This window comes from Vombatus ursinus, unplaced genomic scaffold (assembly GCF_900497805.2).
Source record: "Vombatus ursinus unplaced genomic scaffold, bare-nosed wombat genome assembly UNPS02014797.1, whole genome shotgun sequence".
Lineage (NCBI taxonomy): Eukaryota > Metazoa > Chordata > Mammalia > Diprotodontia > Vombatidae > Vombatus > Vombatus ursinus.
Window position 1 is genome coordinate 848,097 of NW_020954575.1, and position 23,260 is coordinate 871,356.

General features: G+C 37.3%; 1 protein-coding gene across 5 annotated transcripts in view; it reads left to right on the forward strand.

Moving 5' to 3' along the window:
• Positions 1 to 23,260, forward strand: part of ACACA (acetyl-CoA carboxylase alpha) — a 238,786-nt gene that overhangs the window by 137,921 nt on the left and 77,605 nt on the right. For all 5 annotated transcript variants that reach the window (XM_027870541.1, XM_027870542.1, XM_027870545.1 and 2 more), the window contains 2 exons: positions 4,133 to 4,288; positions 6,371 to 6,517. In XM_027870541.1, coding sequence (XP_027726342.1) covers positions 4,133 to 4,288; positions 6,371 to 6,517 — 303 coding nt within the window. The remainder of the gene's footprint in view (positions 1 to 4,132; positions 4,289 to 6,370; positions 6,518 to 23,260) is intronic.

Consider the following 23,260-nt stretch of genomic DNA (forward strand, 5'->3'; position numbering starts at 1 on the left):
AGAAGCCTGTGAGGCAAATCTATCCCATGGATGGAAATGGATTAGTATTCTTTGTGTATATCCTAAAACTGAGATCATAGATCTGACTGGGGCAGGGATCAGAGCCAGGTATTGATAGAAGCCTTAGTTCCATTCCACTCATCAGGCCTCTAATACTGACTACTGACTATTCTTTCTATATCTGCATATGTGCACTTACATACGTAAACATATATTGCTCCCCATTTATTATTCACTGCATTGCGAATATGTAGTTTGTGTATTCATGCGTACAGTGCCTAGTTCAGTGTCATATACCCTGTGGGCACTCAATAAATATTAATTGAATTGAAATAATAGCATCCCTTATAAATATTCATCAGCAAATAAAACTATCTAAATATATGGAGTATGAAGCACCCTTCTGGAAATATTTGAGTTAAAATGATTAAAAATCATCTTATTAATTCCATCATATGATATGGTGGGCCTGCTGTAGTCATATCCATAGTGTACTGCAATATATACCTGGTTAATACCTCTGTCACTGGAGAGAGTTACTATAGGATGTGTCATGATAGCTCACTTGGCAGTAGGTGTATGTGAAGATGATTTATGCCATGCCTCTGGCAGAGAGCTTTATACTTGTAAATTTGAAGCCTTAAGCAAAATGTAATACAGTACTTATGAACTACCTTTGTTGAGAATTGACCTGGCTTCCATTATCAAAGAGGAGACAAAAAGAGAATCTATTGGCTGGGCTGAGCTCTTATTTAGAACAATCCTGATTGGTTAGTTGGCACACTTTCTGAATGCAAGGAAAAGAGAGAGAAGAGGGTTCAGTTTGCCCTCACTCTAGAACATGACTGCTCTGGTATGTGAACTTGAACTTGGGGCGGTACTTCTGTATTGATTTATTACTGCCTTTCACAAGTAAAAGTGGCTAGTTTTTGATGTCAGATAATCTCTAGGGAGTGAGAACGTTGAATATGTTTATATTTTAGAAGCCTAGCTAAGCTACCCACCCAGCCAGGGATGCTTCAAGAAAGAAGAAAAAAATGTTTAAAGGAGAAAGCATTTTCTCTAGATATCTGCCTGAATCATAGAATTTGAGAGTTGAAGGTACTTCAGTGACCATTAATCTCAACCCATATATGGAAAGAATCCCCCTTCTAACATACCTCACAAGTGGTTGTCCAACTTAGTACCAAATTCTTTGTTTCACCCATTTGTCCCATCCATTGATCCATTATATCCATTTGCTCTACCTTCTAATTGTTCCACTTAGTTATTCTTATTTACCTTTGACCTTGCCTTGCCAGCTTCTATTCCATACCTTCTTTTCTTCCCCTTCTTTTTTTAAACATGGCTTTATTTTTTCACAGCTTTATATTTTAAAAATTATGAACTTGTCAAATATCAACACACATGAACATTTCCCAATAAAAAGTATATGAAAATGTAAACTGTTATGCAGTGTTTGTTTTGTTTAAAGTACATATTAAATTTAACATAGTATATTAACACTGCCCTCCCTGTGAGTATCCCCTTTTGCTGTCTTCTGAGTATTTTTTTTTTAAATGTTTTATTGCTTTTCTTCTTTTCTTTTTGGTGTCACTGTCATTATCCCTGAACACTCCCCCCCCCCAAAAGGAGCCATCTCATAACAAATATAGTCAAACAAAACAGATCCCACATTGTACATATCTGAGAATGTATGTCTTGTTTAGTACTTGTAGTCAGTCTACTCTCTGCCAAGAGGTGGGATGCATATACTTTATTATTAGTCTTCTAGAGTTGTGCTTAATCTTAAATTTTTTTCTCTCACAAAATTATGGTCATTGCATGAACTGTCTTCCTTGTTCTTCTCATGTCAAGCTAAATCATTTCATATAAGGTTTCCCAGGTTTCTCTAAATCCATACCTTTCTTTTGGTGTGATAATATTGCATTATATTCATATGCTATAATTTGTCCAGTCATTCCTTGATTGAACACCCACTCCCCCCCCATTCTTTGTTATATCAAAAACTGTTCCTGTAACTGTTTCTCTACATAGGTGTTCTTTTCCTCTGTTTTTGATCTTTTAGGAGTGTAGGCCTACTAGTGTTGTCATTATAAAGGGTTATATGTAGTTTGGTGACTTTTTGGGTAAAAATCAAAATTACTTTCCAGAATGATTGAGAATAGTCACAGCTCCTCCATCAGTGCATCAATGTGCCCGTCTTCTTATAGCCCTTTTAACAATTATCACTTTTTGTCATTTTTTGCCAGTCTGATAGGTGTGAGGTGGAACCTCACAGTTTTCATTTGCACTTCTCTAATTATTAGTGATTTGGAGTGATTTTTTCATCCACAGTCCTCAAGTGATTATGGCTTACTTGCTTTTCTTTATTCCAGAGTTGCCTGTTCGTATACTTTGACCATTTATTTATTGGAGAATTGCTTTATTTTATTTATTTATATCAATTCCCTAAATAATTTGGGTATCAGATCTTTATCAGAGAAATTTGCTGCACAGATTTTTTCCCCAGTTAATTGAATCCCTTCTAATTCCAAACTGATGTTGTTTGTGCTAAAAAAATTTTCCCTAATGTTAGTAATCAGACTTATTCGTTTTATTTCTGGTGGTCATCTCTATCCCTTGTTTGATCAAGAAGTATTCTCCCTTTTATAATTTGTTTGATATGATATTTTAAAACTCGATCATATATCCATTTAGAACTGATTTTGTTATATGGTTTTAGATGTTGGTATAAACTGAATTTTTGCTTTCCAGTTTTTCATAGTTTCTGTCAAATAGTGTATTCTTACCTTAGTAGTTGGTGTGTCCTGGGTTTTTCAAATACTATGCTACAGTATTTAATTACTCTTGGGTCTTGTGTCTGTAACCTGTTTGTGGTGAGTAGGTTATGTTCTAGATTTGGACTCTGAATGACCTGAGATGGAATTCCATCTCAGAGACTGTATGACCCTGGGCAAGTCCTTTAACCTCAGTGTCTTCATCTGTGAAATGAAAATAATAATGGCACCTACCTCACAGGATTGTTGTGTGGGAATCAGATGAAATATTTGTAAAGCACTTTGCAAACTGTGCTGTACAAAATTAGTTCTCCTCCTTCTCCACCTCCTCTTCCTCCTCATTATTGTTAACTTTTGATTTTAGCTAGTATCCAGGAGTTACTTTGATTACTACTTTGTAGAATACTGTTAGGTCTTATTTGTTCCCACCTTTTTTCATTATTTCCTTTGAGATTGTTGACTTTTTGTTCTTTCTAATGAGTTTTTCTTCTAGTTCACAAAACAGTCCTTTTTACTTTGCTTCTTTTTCTTTCTCAAGCCACCTGTACCATCCCTATACTCTTTTCTCAGCATGGAGTGTTGCCTCATTTTACTGAGAAGCTATTCTTTTGGGATCTCTGTCTTTCCAACTCTACACCTTAAATTCCTGCAACGTAATCCTGTTTTCTCCTCTTTTTTGCTCCACTCTGACAAAGAAATGGTCCTTCTTTCCAAAGATAACCCCTATACTTGTGTCCTTGATCATATTCTCAGGTCTCCTCCAGAAGGTTTTCACTTCAGTCATTTCCTCACTCTCCCTAATCTACATTTTCTCTTGATACTGCCTGCATTGAATTCTTTGTTGCCTACAGCCATGCTCAGATCTACCTTTTCTTTAAAAACCCTTCATTTGACCTTGTCATTCCCTCAAGCTATTGCCCTGTGTCTTTCTTCCTTTTCATATCCAGCTTTTCCTTCCATCATTGCCAAACTCCTAAAAAATCTGCATCAGCTCTTCCTCTTCTTTGAAAACCCTTCACGCTTCCCTTTCCTTTTCCTTCCGCCATCATTTTTTTTTAACTCTATAGCTCTTCCTCATCTTCTAATATGGCTTAGTATTTTTCTCTGCATATGTTGTATTCCCTGATGTAGAACATAAAAAACTTTACTGCAAGAAATGGTTTAGGTTTGTTTTGTCTTTATATCCCCAGTCTCTCTCATGTTGACTTGCAAATTAATAATAATAGCTGTACAATAACAACAACAACTAGCACTTAATAGGTGTAATAGCTTCTGGATGAATTTAATTTAATGGAAATGAAGTGATTTTTACTTGTGTCTCAGTTCTCCATGTCATTTACCTTTTCCTGCAGATCATGTTCCAGGCATATGGAGACAAACAGGGACCACTGCATGGAATGTTGATCAATACTCCCTATGTGACCAAAGACCTGCTACAATCCAAGAGGTTCCAAGCACAAACTTTAGGGACGACATATATTTATGATATTCCAGAGATGTTCCGGCAGGTAAAGGAGGTCCAGGAAGTGCTGGGAGTAGATATTTCAGGAAGTAAGGATTTCCTGAATTTCTGCTTGATACATCTTTGCTTGGAAAAGAAATATTTTTAAAAAATAAGAGAGAGAGGTCATGATTCTACTCCCATTTGATTCATAGTTTGGGATTTGGTCATTCCCAACATGAATGTGAGATAGCAAGAAGTTTCTTAATAATTTAATATAAGAAATCCTAAGAATGCAAATTCTTCACAGAGTAGAAATAAATGAGTTAAAGCCATATTGGTGGTTTACAGTGGCCTGTATCTATATATTTGGATCCAAAGGTTGGTTGCTTGACTAAGATACATTCAGGTTCTGATGTTAACGCAGGGGTATTAAACTTTAGTTCCCAATGTTTTATTTTCAGGGATGACTTGAGCTCCCCCTCTGATGGGGTGGGTTAATAATATTGAAATAATACTGAAACAGAAAAAGCATATGAATGGCCATGTACACGGTTTAAAGTACAACTTCTTTTTATGAGAGATTTATTGTAGCTGAATAAAAACTAACTTAAAAGAAAACATAACATTTTGAATCTCATACTCTATATGAAAATAAATTCTTTTGATCTGTATAGTGGATCTCCTCCATGCAGCAGATTTTTCTTCCATCAATAGAAGGAAAAAAAGCATATTACAGCAGAAAATGCAGCAGATAAAAAAGAAGACAGAAAGAGTACTGTATTTGTCCTTTAAAAAAATACAAGTACAGGATTTTCCCAAGTCTCTGAAGCTAATACTATCCAACATTAGTGAATTTGAATTTTAATAAAATATATGACCTTGGTAAATAACCTGTCAGTAATCCTAGTATTATTTACAAATACAATAGAATCCCTTTATAACACAAGACACTTTTACATAGAATTTGGATATGCTGCAAATCAAATTATATCTCTTGAAACATAACAGCTATCTAAAGTTAAAAAAAAAAGAGCCTGGTATAACCTAGTTAGTAGCTTATAAGGAGTGTTAGCCTTGTCCCCCAGTACCATTGTTGTTAAGAAATTCCAGGGTGTTTTCCTATTCATGTCTATTTTGTGGTCCCCCCTAGAGATGATGGTGATGATGTGTTAGTATTTGTGAGACATTCAGGCTTTGAGTATGGCTTTGATGAGTTAGGTAGAAAAACTAATTCCCTCAGAAGTCAGAGCCAGCAGTACAAACAATTTTGAATAGGCTTAAATATTTCTCCAATTTAGGCATGGCCAAAATTACCCATTTTTCAGGTAGGTGTGGGTCTCCAATGAACCATTTCCACATGGTAGCCCTGAAGCACATATAGGAAAACCATGCATATAGCTATTGGAAGAATATTCCTTTGGAGTTCCTGCAAGTCATTTTCTTTCTTGCTCCCTGAATCCTTCTGATTAATATAGCAGGGCGCATAATAAGGCAGTGCCACTCTCTTCGTTACTTATCTTGTATAGCGAAAGACCGCACCATTTCTTTAAGGACTTTTTCCCTTCTGAACCCAGTGAACTCTACCAGCTCTTCCCTTGAATTGTCCTGGAATGTAACTAGGTTTGTTGTTTTGTCCTCCCCCCCCAGGCCTGAAATACTCTCCCTTCTCACCTGCTCCCGAAAATCCCCGGCCTCCTTCAGACCTCGGCCTTTCTTGGACCTCAGCTCCTGTGGCCTTCCCCAGAAATTCCCCTGCATTTACTTCATTTTTATCTATACTCCCCTGGTAGTATGTATGAAACTCCTCCGTGGCAGGGATTGTTTTGTTTTCGTCTTGGTATACCTACTGCTTTGCATAGTGCCCATCACAAAGTAGGTACTTAATACATGTTGGTGGATTTTTTTCTTTGTTAGGAAATTGGGAAATATTGGGAAAGCTCTTGATTGCCAACAGATTTAAAGTTTCAACTAATTCTTTCCTACTTTCATTAAGATCTGGGATATTTTGTCTATTTAGGAAACTGGGGTCAAGAAATGAAAGAATAGTACGAGGCAAAATTGACCTAAATTGAGTATATAAAAGTGTCAAAAAAAATTTTTTTTTTAACAGTGAACCTTTTTTTCTTTTTAAACCCTTTTCTTTTAGTCTCTGATAAAACTGTGGGAATCTATGTCAGCCCAAGCATTCCTGCCAGCCCCACCACTGCCTTCTGATATGCTGACTTACACTGAGCTGGTGTTGGATGATCAAGGTCAGCTGGTGCACATGAACAGGCTTCCAGGAGGAAATGAGGCAAGTTGCTCATTATTTTACTTCTTTCTTTCCTTCTTCTCTCCCTCCCACTCACTAGCCAGGGCCTCTCTCACTCTCACTTAAAATTGTCTTTGTGAGGTACCTACTTCACTTGTAGTTGCAAAGCAGTCAGGTTGGTAGAGCTAGTTAGAAGTGGAAAGCATTAGCTTTGGTGCTGCCTTCCCCCCTTCTGGGGTTTTCTGTGACTTGTCATTGTTTTTCTTTGATTTTTCTCTCTTCACATCATTTATTGGTTAACCCAGTGATCATGGGTGAATGAATTGTCTTCCCGATGCCTAAAAAGGCACTTTCATAACCAAAGATTTAAACATAAAATAAAGAACCCAGTTTTCTTTTTCCTAAGTACTAGCCAAGGAAGGATATGTTTCCTAGATTTTTAGCTTTTCCTCCTTATAATCCATTGTTTTCTATTGCTCACTGTTTTGTAATCACACCAAGCCCCTGCATTGAGACTGCTTAATTTTTGCCCTGCTTTTAAACTTTATATAAATGTTGATAAGAATGAAGACAGTTAACTGTATGAAAAGAATATCCTAAAGGGAGAGGTGGCCTCTTTTGGCTTTATGTTACTGTTCTCGGATGAATACTCAGCTGCTCAGAAAGGACTACCTCTATAATATCATCTGAGAATATTGTGTTTATAGAAGAATTATGCTGGGTACACTTTTGTTTATAAGAAAAATGTGTTGTCTTCCAAATAAGAATGTATCTTAATCAAACATGAGCTGTTTGCTTGTACATCTAAGTTATAGCTTTGCCCTGAGCGTACCTTGAGAATGCAAAGAGTAAATGATTTTGTTTTAGGGTTGGCATAAGCATTCAGCCAGATGTAGAGCATCAGACTCATAGGAGTTCTTCTGATGAGACATTTTGATAAGCAGAAGAAACAGGAGGTTAGGGAAAGGAGAATATAATGAATTCTGATGAGACTAGGTATACACACACTCATTCTCACACACAAAGTGGAAGCAGAAATGTGGCACTGCTAGTAGCATCTGTTTGGTGAGTCCCTGAAGGGGAACAAAATCTTTTTTTTTTTTTTTTTTTTTTTTGGTGCTAGACTTAAATTCTGTTTTAGAGAACAGGGGATTCTTCAGGAATGGAGGCACCCTTGCAAAAATAGGGCTGAGAGGAAAAAATGTTTTAACTAATGTAATTAAAACACAAAATGAGATTTTTTTTTTTGCCAAGTGAAAACCAGCTGCAGTGCTGTGAGAAACCTCTTGCCATGATCTTTTTCTCCTGCTTTTTGTTGCTCTCATTCTGTGTTTGAGTGGATGGAAACTGGGGGAATAGTGAAGTCCCAGAGGGACAGAGCTCTGTTCTTGCTGAAATTACAAGCACAGAGCTGCCTGGGCATGAACATGTAGTGTTTACTCTGCCAGTATGAATACAAATAGTCTTATTATACGGGACTCTGTACCCAAAGACCACAAAAAAGAATAAAAAAATTAAAGGTTTTTTTTAACCCTTTTAAGACCCAACATATCTTGTGTGGAAATGGGATGCACTGAAGAGCAGCTGCATATCATGTCATAGCTGTTGGTTTGGAACTAGACATGAGGGCCTCTCTTTGAGCCCCTTTCTTTGGGGATGCTGAAATCTGAGTAGAATATCTTTCAGTGCCTATTAAAAAAAACCAAAAACTATTTTAATGAAGTGAGTAAATGAGCTGCTTTTTAGTAAACTTCAGTTTCCTTGTGTACACACCTTTTTCTTCTTAATGGCCTGTTACCTTTTCTTACTCTCTTTCTCTCTTTTTTTTTTTTTTTTTGTTAAGACTGGCCATCCTAAAGGCCAGAGTCTTAGCTTGCTGTTTCTCTATGTGTCTCAGCTGGGGCAGAGTAAAGACTGATGCCCTTTCTTTGTGTAGTTAGTGATGAATGCCCCCAATGCCTAGGGAAGTCCATCAGAAGCCTCAGTTAGGTTATAAGGTAGGAATGAAGTTTGGGGGGATTAGTATCCAGCTCTGTTAGCAGTCCCTTCCACATACAATGGGTCATATCTGCTGAGAGACTGGCCAATCCAAGGACTGGGTTTCAGTAGTCAGAGCTCTAAGGGACAGCTGGTACTTGGAAGATGATGGGGTGTCATGAGGATATATTTCTTCAAGCTGAGCCCAGTTTTATCAAGACAGACTGACTTTTAGCTATTTCCATTCAATTTTCCTTTGACCACGGAGACAAGTTTGTCATGAGTCCAGCATTCCTGGCATTACCTGAAGAATGATGCAGGGTTGAGAGGAACAGAAGGGCTCGTGAAGATGAGACTTAGAGCATATCTGCGTTTTCCTAAAGAGAATGGGCATCTGAACAGGGATTGAGAAATTGTTTTATTAAACAGGAGTGAAAATGGGCCTAAACCAGTCATATTGTTTCTGAAAGGCAAGGATTAGTGTAGATGCAGTGATGCTCCAAATACATTAAATCATCATAGTGAGGTATTCTCCAGAGATGATAGCCTCTGTCAGCTTGCTATCATGGGTAGTGTCACTTTACCCTTGAAGGAGTGGAATTTGAGTTTCAGATTTTGGTTGTTAACCTAAGGGGACCTGGGATAAGAGTAGAATTGGTCACTTTTAACAGTTCTTTGGAATAGCTGGAAGCCACAGAACTTACACTCTTCTGTCCAGCCACTATTTGTCAGTAGAGGCCTGAATGGTTGTGATACAATTATAATGTCCAGATTGCTTTGGGAGTACCATTTCCAGTTCTAGGTGCCACTTTGTAGCGGGGATATAGCTTCTCTGGATCACATGTATACAAGGTAGATCCCAGAAGTCAGATGACTAGAAGCTAGGTCTTGAAAAATCAGTTGAAAAAACTGGTGCATTTTAGCCTGGAGAAAAGAAGGCTCAGAGGGAACATGATAAGTCTTCAGATATTTGAAGGGTTGTCATGTGGAAGACGAATGACACTTGTTCTTTTTAACCCTGCAGTGTAGAACTAGGACCCATGGGAGGAAATGACGAGGAATCAGACTTTGGCTCTACCTATAGAAAAACTTCTTAACAATTAGAGCCATTCAGAGAGAAATCTCTATCCTTACATTTTCTTTTCTAGAATAATAAATGGAAAAAATGATAATGGGGAAGGAGTTGGTACAATCTAATTTAATTTTATTTTTGGTAACTTGTTTTCTGTTTGAGGGAGGAAGAATATTGGCTTTTAAGAGAAATGTGCCCTGCATTTTAAACACTTATGTCTGAATTAGGGGCGGTGAGGGTATTTTCCCTTCATGATGTTGACCATTGTTCTCGGTGCTAACACACTAGCCTACCCTTCCTAATGACCAAGGCAGTGGTTCTTACTATATCATGAAAGGTGTAGGGAGACACATTTTTTTTTTCAATGTCGCATTTGAATGGCATTGTGTCTAGTATGAGTTTAAAGTCACAGTGGTAGGGGAACTGTCTACCAAATCCGTGAATCATGTAACTTTTAGATAGCTCCAAAGATGAGTTTTTTCCTTTCTTTTTGTTTTTTCTTCTTAAAGTAGTTTCATGGAAAGATGGAAACAGAGGGAAATATGATTAGAAGCTCAGGGGCGCTGTATGTAAATACCAGCTAGATGAATGTGTGCCATTTAGTCCAAAATCAGAAGAAAAGCTACAGAACAGCAACTTGACTTGACTGCTTCCCAGTGTTGAAGAAGTCATGTTCGTTTTGCTGCCAGTTTGCTAACTTGTTTTGATTGTTCAGTGGAAACTGTAATTGTAGGTGGGAAAAATTTGAGTAACAGCTCACAATCCAGTGCAGCTGCTTATCGCGTGAAATCCTATTATTAAAGGGCTCAGACTAAAAGCAGGCAGAGGGCTGTGCATGGGACTTGACCGAGAGCAGCTCACTCTTGCATTGTAGGAGCCTGGTGAGAAAGAGCACAGACAGCCCTCTTTGAGACTTTGGTGTTATTCATTCTGAGCTATGTTCTCAGCTTTCCATCATCCTCGTACTTTCTAACAACCCTGTGAAATAGGTTAGTAACCTCTCCCAGTTTACAAGTGGGCAAAGTCATCTGTAAAATGGAGGAGTGTGAGGGAGAGGGGCATGATTTTCTCAGTAGTTTATGGGAGTAAGCTGGAATTAAAACCTTGGAGTCCTTAACTTCAAATTTCATAGAATTTTAGAACTGGAAGGGAATGTTCTAATCCAACCCTTACATTTTCAGATGAAGAAAATGAGGCCCTAAGAGAGGAAAGGCCTTGATCAGGATGGCACAATTAGTTAGTGATAGAATTGAGAGAATAACCAGATCGCTATGTCCCTAAATGCATGTTTTGTGGCCTTCCTCACCTCTTACTTATTTGCATTAAGCAATATTTCTCATGTTTCTGTTGCGATGAGAACTAGTTGTAGATTTTAGAGTTATCTATAATAAATTAGAAAAGAGTATATACATCAGAAAGGTACTGTTGTTAATCTATTTATTTTTAATTTGGCAAGAAAAGAAGTTGTCCAGATTTTCACAAAAATGCATTTTTTTCCTTCCAAACTTTTATAGAAAGGGAATGTATTTTAGAATGAAATGCAATTTGACAGATCCTCTGTTTTGCTACACTACCACACTGAATTAATGTGGTGGCTCTGGTTTGCCATTTTTTACATGGACACTAGATGTCAGGGTTTTTCCTTTGCAGCAGTTTTACGTTCAGACCTGCTACTCTAATTGCCCCAGTTGGGGAGAGCTCCACATGGTGTCTTTTGCTTTTCTGTGGGAGTGATAAGTGTGGGCCCCACAATATTTGGCCACATTTTAAACTTCATGCCTAGAGATTGTGGAAGTTCACATTCTAACTTTATGTCTTAGAGAAACTATTTTGGGGCAAGAATATTAAGTGAGTAATACCTGCATAAAATAATTTAATGACCAGACAACTTTAATGATTTTTGCTGTTGGTTTTTTTCTCTCTGCTTCATAGGCCCATTGGTGAAAAAAGAGAGTTAGGAAGAGAATATACAGGAATTTAGTTCTGGGATTGCTCACACCCACCAAATGCCCCAATTTAACAGTTGTACAGTAAGGTTTCTTAGAAGTGATAATTTTCTTTACCACTGCTCGATGTCCTTCTAGCTTGTGTTGGTATGACCATCTGAAATTTTCAACTTGAGTGTGATATTTTTAGGAGATGGGAAGAAGAGAAGACTTTAAGCTGTGTAAGCTAAGTGGATTGAAAGAAATTAATTACTGGATCCATTTTCATACTTCTTATTGGGGTTCCTAAATCAAAGCTGTCTCTTTCATTTAAAAGCATTGCAGCTGTTGGAGCAGCCTGTCCCCTAGCTCATTCCATCAGCATATCCCATAGCCTCAAAGGAATTTCTTTGTTTGGCCAGTACTACAGTAGAAGTAGAATCAACTTTAACTCCAGTATGACTCTGTGTGTGTGTGTGTGTGTGTGTGTGTGTGTGTGTGTGTGTGTGTGTTAGAGAGAGAGTAAAGAAAGGCTGAATGGTATACTATTTTACAAGAACAAGTATTTCTCCAGCATAAAGTTAAGTTCTGTTTATTACAATTTATCAAATGATAATTTCCATGACTTAAGCTAATTTGTATTTACCTTATTTTATTTGTGCCTTATTCTTTTGGAATATTTACCTTTTGGTGGTTGTGGCTGTGGCAACTAGAGTCACGATTGTCAGCTTTTTAACAGTTCTAGGGGGGAGAATTAGGTGTATTTGTGTTGTTTTGGTGCATCACAGTTGACCCAGCTCTGATATAAGAGTAGTGGTTATGAGAAGCAGCCTAATCCTGAGAAGGAATCATTGAACTGGGACCCTAAATTCTATACCTGTTCCAAACACCAATTTCTTTTTCTATAAAATGGGGAAAATAATACCTTCCATGATCTGTCCCTAAAGATAGTCTATTAATAAATGCTTTGAGATCTTTAGCAGAATGGCTTCCCACACCACTTATATATATTATATATAAGCATCTTTCATTCTTATTTACTTGATATCTTTTTAAAAAGCTCAAAGAACAAATTATGACTGCCACAAAATGAATTGAGAGTATGTTTTGTAGAAAACGATGGAGGCAGTACTGTTTAGGATTAGATCTGGAGTCAGAAGACCTGAGTTATAATTAATAGTGGGCTTAAAACTTTCTGGGCTTCTTTAGCTTCCCTATCTGCAAAATGAGTTAAGTAGGACACAAAGACCTTAGAATTAAGATTAAATGAAGTCACCATTCTTGGTTGCAGAGGACTAGTAGTAAAACTCATTGTCCTTCACTTGGTAAAGAGGAGGTGGTGGCTGCTGGTGTGAGACTTTGCATCTGCAGGGAAATGCTGTTTTCTGTCCTGGTTGGTTTACTTAGCTTTTTGTTTTCTTCTTAGCTATTCTTTTGATGATAAGGGAAGGTATTTTTGGAAATGGAGTAGGTTGTTGACAAAGGAGTCTAATACAAAACCAAAAAAATTCATAAAACATATTTTAAAATAAGGAGGCTGAACTTAGTCTCTGAGGTTTTTTTTTCTGGCTCATGTTTTGTCATCTGGTATGCTACTGTTACTAGGAGTAAACTTCCTTCTACTCATAATGCCTTGTATCATCTGCCCTGCAGTGTAGAGTCCCAGAAAATTGCCTGGGTACTCAGAAGTTAGGTGACTTGGTGAGAGGCATACATGTATCTATCATATCCAAGTCAGGATTTGAAGTCAGGTTTAAGTAACTCTAAGACTTCTAATATGTCACACTACCAATAGCTCACATATATTTAGCTCATTACCTAAATTGTCTCATTTGATCCTCACAACGCCCCCATGAATAGAAGTAGTGCAGATGTTGTGATTCCTGTTGTACATGTGGGCACTGAAACTTTCAAAGGCTAAATTACTTGCCCAAAGTCAGACAGTAAGTGTCAGAGCCAGTACAGTCTAAGCCTTCTGACCACAAATACACCATGTTACCTCTCATACTGTAATAGTATGTTATATTAGTTATGTTAGTTGAGACAGTTTTATTTAGAATTAGCCTATGTTTTTCCTATTTCCATTTTCATTTTGGATATATGGATTTGGATAACAATATCTCCCTTAAACTTAGAGGCATTTGCTGAATTATCAAAACAGTTCGGGCCTTCCTTAGTACTAATTTGATGCCACTTTGGAAAAGAGATCCTTCCGATTATGGAATTATCCCTCTTGGATTTCTAAAATTATTCCCCTAGATACATTTGCTACTGTTTCTTGCAACACTATAAAAGGTAGCTCCTGATGTTAATTATTCCCTCATCAAGGCAGGTAGTAGTTTGACCCATTTTATTGATAGACAGACCAAGGCAGAGGGATTTGATTGACCTTGTGTATTGATGTTTCAGTACAATAAGCAAGGGCTTCAGGATGCCTTTGTGCATCTTTTTAAAATCAAGTCCTTGATATCCTTTGGTACAAAGCATATGCTTTTCTGAATTTTTTATGAATGAAATGTTGCTGTAGAAAGTCCTCAAGGAGCACCCCATATCAGCGAATTATAGAGCTCCAGCTCCAGACTGTTATTAAGATGAGGATAGCCATAGATGACACCAAAGCATGATATTTGCAGAACACGTGGCTGAAGTTTTCATCTTTCATGATATGGTTAATGGGAGATGCCATGAGGAGCTCTAGATAGCTGAACTTGGTTAATTCTTGAAGCAGCCAATTAGTTTAGTGCCCATTTCTTCAGATGACTTCCTATACTTTGTTGTGCTTTTAATGAAATGTTGGCACATAGGTATCTTACTTTGCTGTAGGTACACATACTATCTTCATACATGGGCAGAAATATTGTGGTCAGAGACAGTTCTTTTGTTCTAACCACTGTTTCTGATTTTTTTAATAGTATTTTAAAAAAATTACCACCAGAGTGAAAGTTTCCATGCTATAGAATGATTTTTCTTTTTCTTCCTTTTATTGCCTTTTCGAAGGGTTTAGGTAAGTCTGTTCAGCCATTTTTGAGTTATCTAAGCATGAAAAAAGAGTTTTTCAGCTGTTAAGAAAATTGTTTTGAGCTCTTTTATATGATCATACAACACTAGGCAATGGAACATGATATCCAACAGATAATACAGTGTGGGAAGACATTGACAGTTTTTCTTACATGGTTTCTCTGAGGAGAACAAATTAAGTCAAATATCACACTGCTTTATGGTTTAAAAAGACACCTTTAAGAAGGTGTTAGGATAGATCTGAGTAATATGTTTGCAGGATTATATAAAAGCATATTTTGTCATAATGTAATGAAATGCTAATGCCACAAACAGAAGCAGAATTAAAATTGTATAGTAATTATTTTCTTGCTGGTGTCTAATTAAAAACTGACTTAACATTCCATACAAGATGCCAAAGGAAAAAAAAAGGTCAGTTAAATTGGTGTATATATATGGAAAAGCAGTTCTTCACAATATCACTGTATGCTTGAAGGAGGTGGCTGATAAAAATGTTAGCAAGGTTAGAAACTACCTAGCTTTTGATGACTGCAGAAAGACCACAACCAGATTTGCAAACTTTCCACCTGGCAAATAGTCGCATAGGCCCTACCTTCTGAGGCCTAGCCTAAGCCGTAATTCAGATGCCAGATCCTGGAGTGTTATGAGAATCTTCTTTTAGCTGTCCTCTGAGCAAGAGATGGGCAACAATAAATAGCAAAAGAGCTCCCTTTCTGCTTTCCACAGCATTGCTACAATTGTGGCAAGCTTTTTGGATCTTATGCCACCCTGAAGGAGCAGAATGTTGGTTTACTCCCCAGATTTCCCCTGGTTTTCCCTTAATTTCCATTTTCTACTTTAAGTTGAATAGATTATTTGGCATTGATAATAGCTGCTTTGGGGGGTGAGCAGTTTCACATTATTGTTCACGTCAAAAGACCAATTAATGTTGATGTCAATTTCAGTGTTAATTTTGGGTCATGATTAGCATTGACGTTATATGTCAGACTAATGACATTTATGGGCACTGTCAAAATGAATGTTAAAATTATCATGTTTTTAGTATCTGTTACGGCAACATTAAGTCAAGATCCTCCTGGGGAAAAAAGTACATATAAGGATAGATAGATAATGCCATTCTGTATTGCTGGTGTTACTCAGTGAGAAAATGACATCTCAGTGCAGAATCCTAATCACTGTTTGGAGCATCAGAAATAATGATCACCTCTGATCGGAGGTTGTGAATAATTCATTCAGCTTGATTTTCACGTCCTGTCCAGTGATACTTTTCAAACCAAATGTGTTTCTACAGGAAAATAATGGTCCCACTTCTTATGGAAATACTGTGGCACAAATCATTTTATCCACATAAAAACAGTTAAATAAGACTGTTCTCTCCTGCTTCCTTTCTCTTCCTTTTCCCCCTCCTCCCGCATTTGAGCATGTTTGTTCCGCGGATCACATTATGGCCAGCAGAATGTTTCCTTTCTGAAAACCTCTGTTAGATGAAAAGGGAGAGTTGTTTTCTTGATCATGCCTCATGAAATTCTTGATCGTTATTTCCTTTTAGGGAATTATTTTAGGCAGATAAACCTGAATTTGTAAAATCTCATATTTTTAGTGTTTCATTATTTAAGAGAAGTAGAAAACAAATATTCTAAAAGGGTTTTTATAAAGACCTTAATTGACTCAAGAGTTCCCTTTGGAACCAGTACCTGTAGTTATTGAATATATTGAATGCATCCAGAGCTATTTCTAGGGTGCGTCAAATTTGGCAGAAGCCCTGGAGCTTAGGATAGGGTTGAGTGGTCAGCTGAGGCTATAAAAAAAGACTGAAAAACTATCACAATCTCTGGGTTCTCCTTCTCTTTCCCATCATCATGAATAAGGCATGGTCCTTTCATAAATACCCTCTAGGCAGATTTTTTTTGATTTTCCATTTTCAGGCTGACTTTGATACTCCTTTTAACCAGATTTCATTTGGATACAAAAGTTGGCCTACTGGTAGAGGAGGTGGAAGATTCATAGAATGTGATTTCTGACAGGACTAAATTTTCCAAGGAATGGCCTAGAATTGTTCATTATGACATTCAAGACAGCTTGTGTCTCAGTGACATCTTATGTTGACCCATTGGTACTTCCATGTATACTTTAATAGTGGCTGCATATTTTTGTTTACAAAATCTCCTTTGATATCAATGGATCTATCCATCAACCCAAGCTATCTCACTATGCCCTAATTTAAAAAAAAAAATTTTTTTATTAATTTTTTTTTGATTTATCAATAATCACTTCCATATGCTTTTGAGTTTAAAATTTTTCTCCCCCTTCCTCCCCACCACCCTCCCCAAGACGGTGCACGGTCTGATATAGGCTATACATTTACATTCATATTAAACATATTTTCACATTAGGGATGTTGCAAGTAGAAATTAAAATCAATAGGAGGAACCATCAGAAAGAGGAAACAAAACTCAACAGAAGAGAAAAAAAATAACAATTCGGCTTCCATAGTTCTTTCTTTGGGTGTGGATAGCATTTTCCATCATAAGGCCTGTGGAGATGTCTTAGATCCTTGTATTGCCAGGAACGGTTAAGTTTATCAGTATTAGTCATCACACAACATGGCTTTTATTGTGTACAGCGTTCTCTTGGTTCTGCTCACTTCACTCAGCATCAGACCATACAAGTCTTTCCAGGTTTTTCTGAAGTCAGCCTGATCATCATTTCTTATAGCACAATAGTATTCCATCACATTCATATACCACAACTTGCTCAGCCATTCCCCAGTGGATGGGCATCCTCTCAATTTCCAATTCTTTGCCACCACAGAAAGAGCTGCTGGGAATATTTTTGTACATGTAGGTCCTTTTTCCCATCTGTGTGATCTCTTTGGGATATAGCCCTAGAAGTGCTATTGCTGGATCAAAGGGTATGCACATTTTTATAGCCCTTTGGGCATAGTTCCAAATTGCTCTCCAAAACAGTTGGATCAGTTCACAACTCCACCAACAATGCATTAGTGTTCCAATTTTACCACATCTTCTCCAACATTTATCATTTTCCTGTTTTGTCACATTGGCCATTCTGATGGGTGTGATGTGGTACCTCAGAGTTGTTTTGATTTGCATTTCTTTAATCAATAGTGATTTAGAGCATTTTTTCATATGACTATAAATGGTTTTAATTTCTTCATCTGAGAACTGTCTGTTCATATCCTTTGACTACTTATCAATTGGTATGCCCTAATTTTAGGAAGACAGCTAGAGTATTCTGCAGTAATGACCCAATCCTCAAAACCATTTTTAGAAGAAATATTTTGAACTACAGAATGTTGGGACCTTAAAAAAAAGAAAAGTCTTAATAAGGACAGGGGCTGTTCTTTCAACTTGATTTTCTGCATTGGAAAGAAAGTATTTTGGATTCAGAATTATTTCCTGAAAAGAATTCCATTTTGTCAAAGTGATAAATTGAGATTGGTAAAGGATAATTTGAACACCCCAAGCAGGACATGACTAAATCAGTACTAAACTGACGGACACCAATGGCTTTTCCCAGCATTGAAAACTCCTCTTTTGGTGACACTGCACTGCACTTTGAGTTATCAAGTTACATGTTCCATTACTCTGTGCAGTTGTTGGCATCACATGTTCTTGTCTAGCACTGAGGGAGAAGTAGGAAAGTGGTGAATACCATGGTGCCTCATATGCCTGTCAGTTCACATATTCATTTATGTGACTGAATTAGTAAGTGCTTATTCCCCTTCAAAATGAAGGGCTCTAGATAAAGAGGAGTTAACAGTTTTTAGTGCATGTTTTTAATATATGTGCTACAGCCCTAAATATGTATTTAGTTGGTAGGCACTGTTATTGCCTGTTGTACCAATATTGACTTTAAAAGTATAAATATGTATTTAGCCAACAGACCAGAATAACACTGAAGCATGAAGTTGCTTTTGTTTTTTCAGGTAGGCTGATTAATATTTTATAAAATAGCACATACAAGTATTTATACTCTACCTGCATCAATAATAAAGCTTTCTTTTAAAAAGAAAGTGTTAGTTTGAACAAACCAGCCCAAGACAGCTAGTTTGAATAGTTTTTGTCATTAGAGTAAGTAATCATAAGTTAATTCTTAATGGATATTTTCTCATTCATCTTAGTTTGTGTAAAGCTGATATTTGCTGCTAAATAAAAATAAATATGATAATAATAAAAATGACAAAAATAAAAGAAATATTAAAAAAAATTAATAACTAGAGTGCCCCAAATCTTGAAACTGACCTAAAACTGGAATTTCATGTTTAGAGAGAGAGTCTTTGACAGTCTCCTTTTCTTGGTTGTTAATAATCTCCTTAGCCAATCTTTTCTAAAAAGATACTATATTGTCCTTTAATAGTTTATCATATTTGTCTGAATTTAGTCAAATATAGTGGCTGTTTGCTGCTTTGCCTTCCCTACTGTTGCGCTAGGGAAAGTTTTAAGTATAAACTCACCTTGACAATGGTGATTCTCATTTGTGACCTTTATTCTTTTTTTTTTTTTAGGCAATTGGGGTTAAGTGACTTGCTCAGGGTCACACAGCTAGTGAGTGTCAAGTGTTTGTTCTGAGGCTAGATTTGAAATCCAGTGCTCTATCCACTGTACCACCTAGCTGCCCTCATTTGTGACCAACTTGATGGCTTAAAACTGATGGTATTCCTTGACTCTGAGACAAATCGTGACAGTGAAGCCAGCCCCTGATTTCAGTAGAAATAAGAGAACTATGGTGAGAGTTGGGGTCTCCTTATCAAGACTGAAAAGAACAGGAACAACTGAAGATGTCACAAAGGAAAATAGGGCCGAATTTGTCAGTAGAGTAGATGTCCTGAGTAAAGTACTATAGGGACTGATTTGTTTTTAAGTTTTTTGCTTAGAAGGATAATAATAGAATTGAAGATTATAACTTGCTGTCACTTTCTCAAATTAAGTATTTTGTAACTACCATGTACCTGATATGGTGCTGTCAGAGCATTGTAGAGGATATAATGAGGCCTAAGATGTAAATATGTGAAAAGTTAAGTGGCAGTAAAAGGTTTAATTAACAATTGAAGATACCAGTAGAAGAAATCATTTAGTCCAACCCCTTTATTTTACAGGTCAGGAAACTGAGGCCCAAAGAGATAGAATGGCTTGCTCAAGGTGGCGATGAAAAAATCGAAAGTAGTAGAGCTTAAGAATCAGACCCACTGTAATGCAATGTAATGTAAAAGATCAGACAGGCAATAAATATATAGTAAGAGCCTACAGTGTGCCAGGAATTACACTAAGCTCTGGGGGTACAAAGAAAAGCAAAAGACAGTGTCTTCTCTCAGGGAACTCATAGTCTAATGGAGGTAACATGAAGACAACTGTATGCAAACTCAAGCTTTAATTAGTTTAAATTGGAAATAATCAACAGAGGAGAGGCATTTGAATTAAGGAGGTTTGGAAAAGGCTTCCTGTAGAAGGTGGCATTTTAGCTGGGACTTGAAGGAAGCCAGGAGGAAAAGATAAGGAGAGAGAGCATTCCAGGCATGGGGAATAGCCAGTGAAAATGCCCAAGACCATTGGGTTTGGAGTCAAAGAAAACTTGATTAGACAGCATTTTGAATCTGTTCTTTCCTGAGCTTACATCTTTGGTCCAGCCTTCAAACACCATGCTGTATGGCTGTACACAGTTAATTTCAAATGAATGTGGTGTAGCAGTAGAAAGAGTCCTGATTTGTTATCAGAACATTGGTTCAAATCCTGATTCTGCTGCTTACTACTTGTGTGACCTTAGACAAAAAAATCACCCTCTAGACCTCAGTATCCTTATCTGTAAAGTGAGGTGATTTTACTAGATGATCTCTAAGGTTGCTCTTAACTCTAATTCTGTGATCTAATGGATTGTTCATGTAATAATTTCTATAGGAGTTCAGAGGTGGGAGAGATTTGTAGCATCACATGAGATTCTACAGTAGATATCTTTTTCAGTTACCAAATTAATGGAAAGGTTTAGAGAGTACAGGATCCTTTGGTGCTTTATTTGTGCATTGACTATTAAACAACAACAAAAAAAAGGAGATAGTTTGGTGTATTATAAAACACCACCTATTAAATGCTTCTTATGGGTATTTCCTCCAACAGTCTGCAACCCATTCCACCATGCTCATTTGTTCATGGTCGCGCATAGAATCTTCCACAGGGAGTACATCCAACATTCTAGGAGCTTTCTTCTTGCTCAGCTGACATTGCATGAATACCAATGTCCATAGGCTATCAGTTAGCTCTCACACTCTTACTATGTTAATGACATGTTGAGTTTAAGATGTCTATGAGACATCAATTTGGAGACATGAGATTGGAGGTCAGGACTGGATAAATTTGAGAATCATGAGCAATGATTACTGAGTCGGTGGGAGCTGATGGTACCACTATGGGGTGGTATAGAGGAAGAAGACTAAAGAGCCCAAGGACGCACCCTGGATGAAGATCCACCAAAGGAGACTTAGAAGGTGTGGTCAGATAGGTAGGAGGTAGATCAGGATAGAGTATTGCCATGGAAACCCAGAGAGAAGGAAGTATCTAGAAGAGGGTATCAAAGCCTTCTAAAAGGTTAAGAAGGTGGTGATTAAGGAAAGGCCTTAGATTTAGCCATTAAGCCATCATTGGTAACTTTGGAGAAACCAGTTTCAATTGCATGATGAGGTTAAAAGCCATACTGCAGAGATTTAAAAGACTGAGAGGAAAGGAAGTGGAGGTACCGATTATAATGTCCTTCTCAAGGATTTAGCCACAAAAGAGAGGAGAGAGATTAATGAACCCAAGCTTCTGTCTGAAGCAAATGCCCATCTTTTTTTACTATTCTTCTGTGTCTGTGAGTTTTGTGTTATCATAATCTCTAAAGAATTAAAGTTTAGGGTCACCCAAAGGGTAATAGAGACACATGGTGGATATGAATCTTCTGGAACATATTAGCAGTGAAGAATTACACATAAGAAGCAGCATAAAGGATCCCATCAGAGGAATGTAAAAAAAAAAATTCTAGAAAATAAAGGGCTCCTCACATAGTAGGAGTGTGAGGGCTAACTGATAGCCTATGGACATTGGTTTTCATGCAATGTCAGTTGAGCAGGAAGAAAGCTCCTAGAGTATTGGATGTACTCCCTGTGGAAGATTTTATGGGAGACCATGAACAAGTGGGCATGGTGCAATGGGTTGCAAACTTCATTGTTGAAGGAAATACCCATATCTATGAGATCATAGATCCATCCACTTTAGCCAGGGGCATCAAGGAAATTTTTACTGAAGAGAAAGGATGTGTTTTAACATTTAGGTAGGCAGTGAAGAGGCAAGCTTTATGTGTGTGGGTTTACATATAGGGTTAACTTTCAAGGGAGTTAGTTAAGCTTTGTTGGTACTCACTCACCAAGATGAGAAAGTTGGGCATGAAGAGAAGGGTGAAGAGAAGATGAGTGGCTCTCTTTGTTGTCTTTAGTATGAGCTGACAATTACAATGTGTTGGACTTGACCAAGAAAGTGAGTTCAAGGAAGAATAGAAATTTATTCTCCTAGCATTCCCTTTCTCTCTCTTTAGCACAGAAGCAAAGATTGGAACAAGATTTTCAATTTTCTGGGTTCAGTTTATTCATAATTTTATATCAAAATAATTTTCACTTTATTGTTGATAAGAGTTGATATTTATATAGTGCTCTAAGGTTTAAAAGTGCTTGACATACATTTTTATTTGTACCTCACACATTACTCCAAGAGTTAGGTAGTAAAAGTAGTACCTACAGTTTAGAGATGAGAAAACTCAGAAATGTTTAGTAATTTGCTCAGGATCATACAACCAGTATATGTTAGAGGTGGTCATTCCTAATGCCAGGTTTGTTTGTCTTTGCTTCATAACCATACTGCCTTTTAAACTTACATGATAGACAGTTAAATGTAAATGATAACAGGGTAAATTGTTGAAACTCTGGTGGCTAAATTCCTCTGTCAGGCATTAAAAACCCTTCCTTTGTGACCTAGACTTAACGTAACTTTCCGGTCTTATTATGTATCGTACTCCTTTCCATACTTTATGGTCCAGCTATACCGGTGGTCTTACTGTTCCTCATATATGACCCTTTAAATTCCGTTTCCATTCCTTTAGAATGGCCATCTCCAATTTCTGGAATGTATTCTCCCCTCACCTCTGCCTCTTAGAACCCTTACATTCTTTAAGCCTCATCTCAAATGGCACCTTCTTTATGAACTCTGTCCTGATTGTCATCCCTCCTTCCCCCCCTCACCCATCTTCCAAGACACTCCCTCCCCAAACTACCCTGTATTTATTTCATTCATATTCTTTATATGCTTATTTGTATACATGTTTCTTCCCCAGGGAGAATGTAAGTTGTTGACTCCTCTGTGCTTTGTACATGATGGTCACTTAAATACTTATTGATTCATTTTAAAGAGCTTCTTTATGTATATTCAAAATTACATTCTTTTCATTGAAGATAGCTTACCTCTTCAACTGGATTTTCTTACTCTCTTCCTTTTGGTAGTTCTTTAGGGGGTAGTCAGAGTGATGGTGATCACATGGGAATGCAGTGGTAAAAAGCGTTTTTTGATTCTGCAGCAGAACTCATGACTTCTCTAGTACCACTATTTCCCCCGTATTATCAACAAGTCCCCTTCTCTGCTTAGTGGGCCACACTGCAGGTTTCAAATTGCTCTGACCTTTTGGGGTTCCCCTAAACCCTAGACCCTCTGCACTTAGGGATTTCCCTTGCTTGCCATTCTTCCTTACCTACTTGTCATA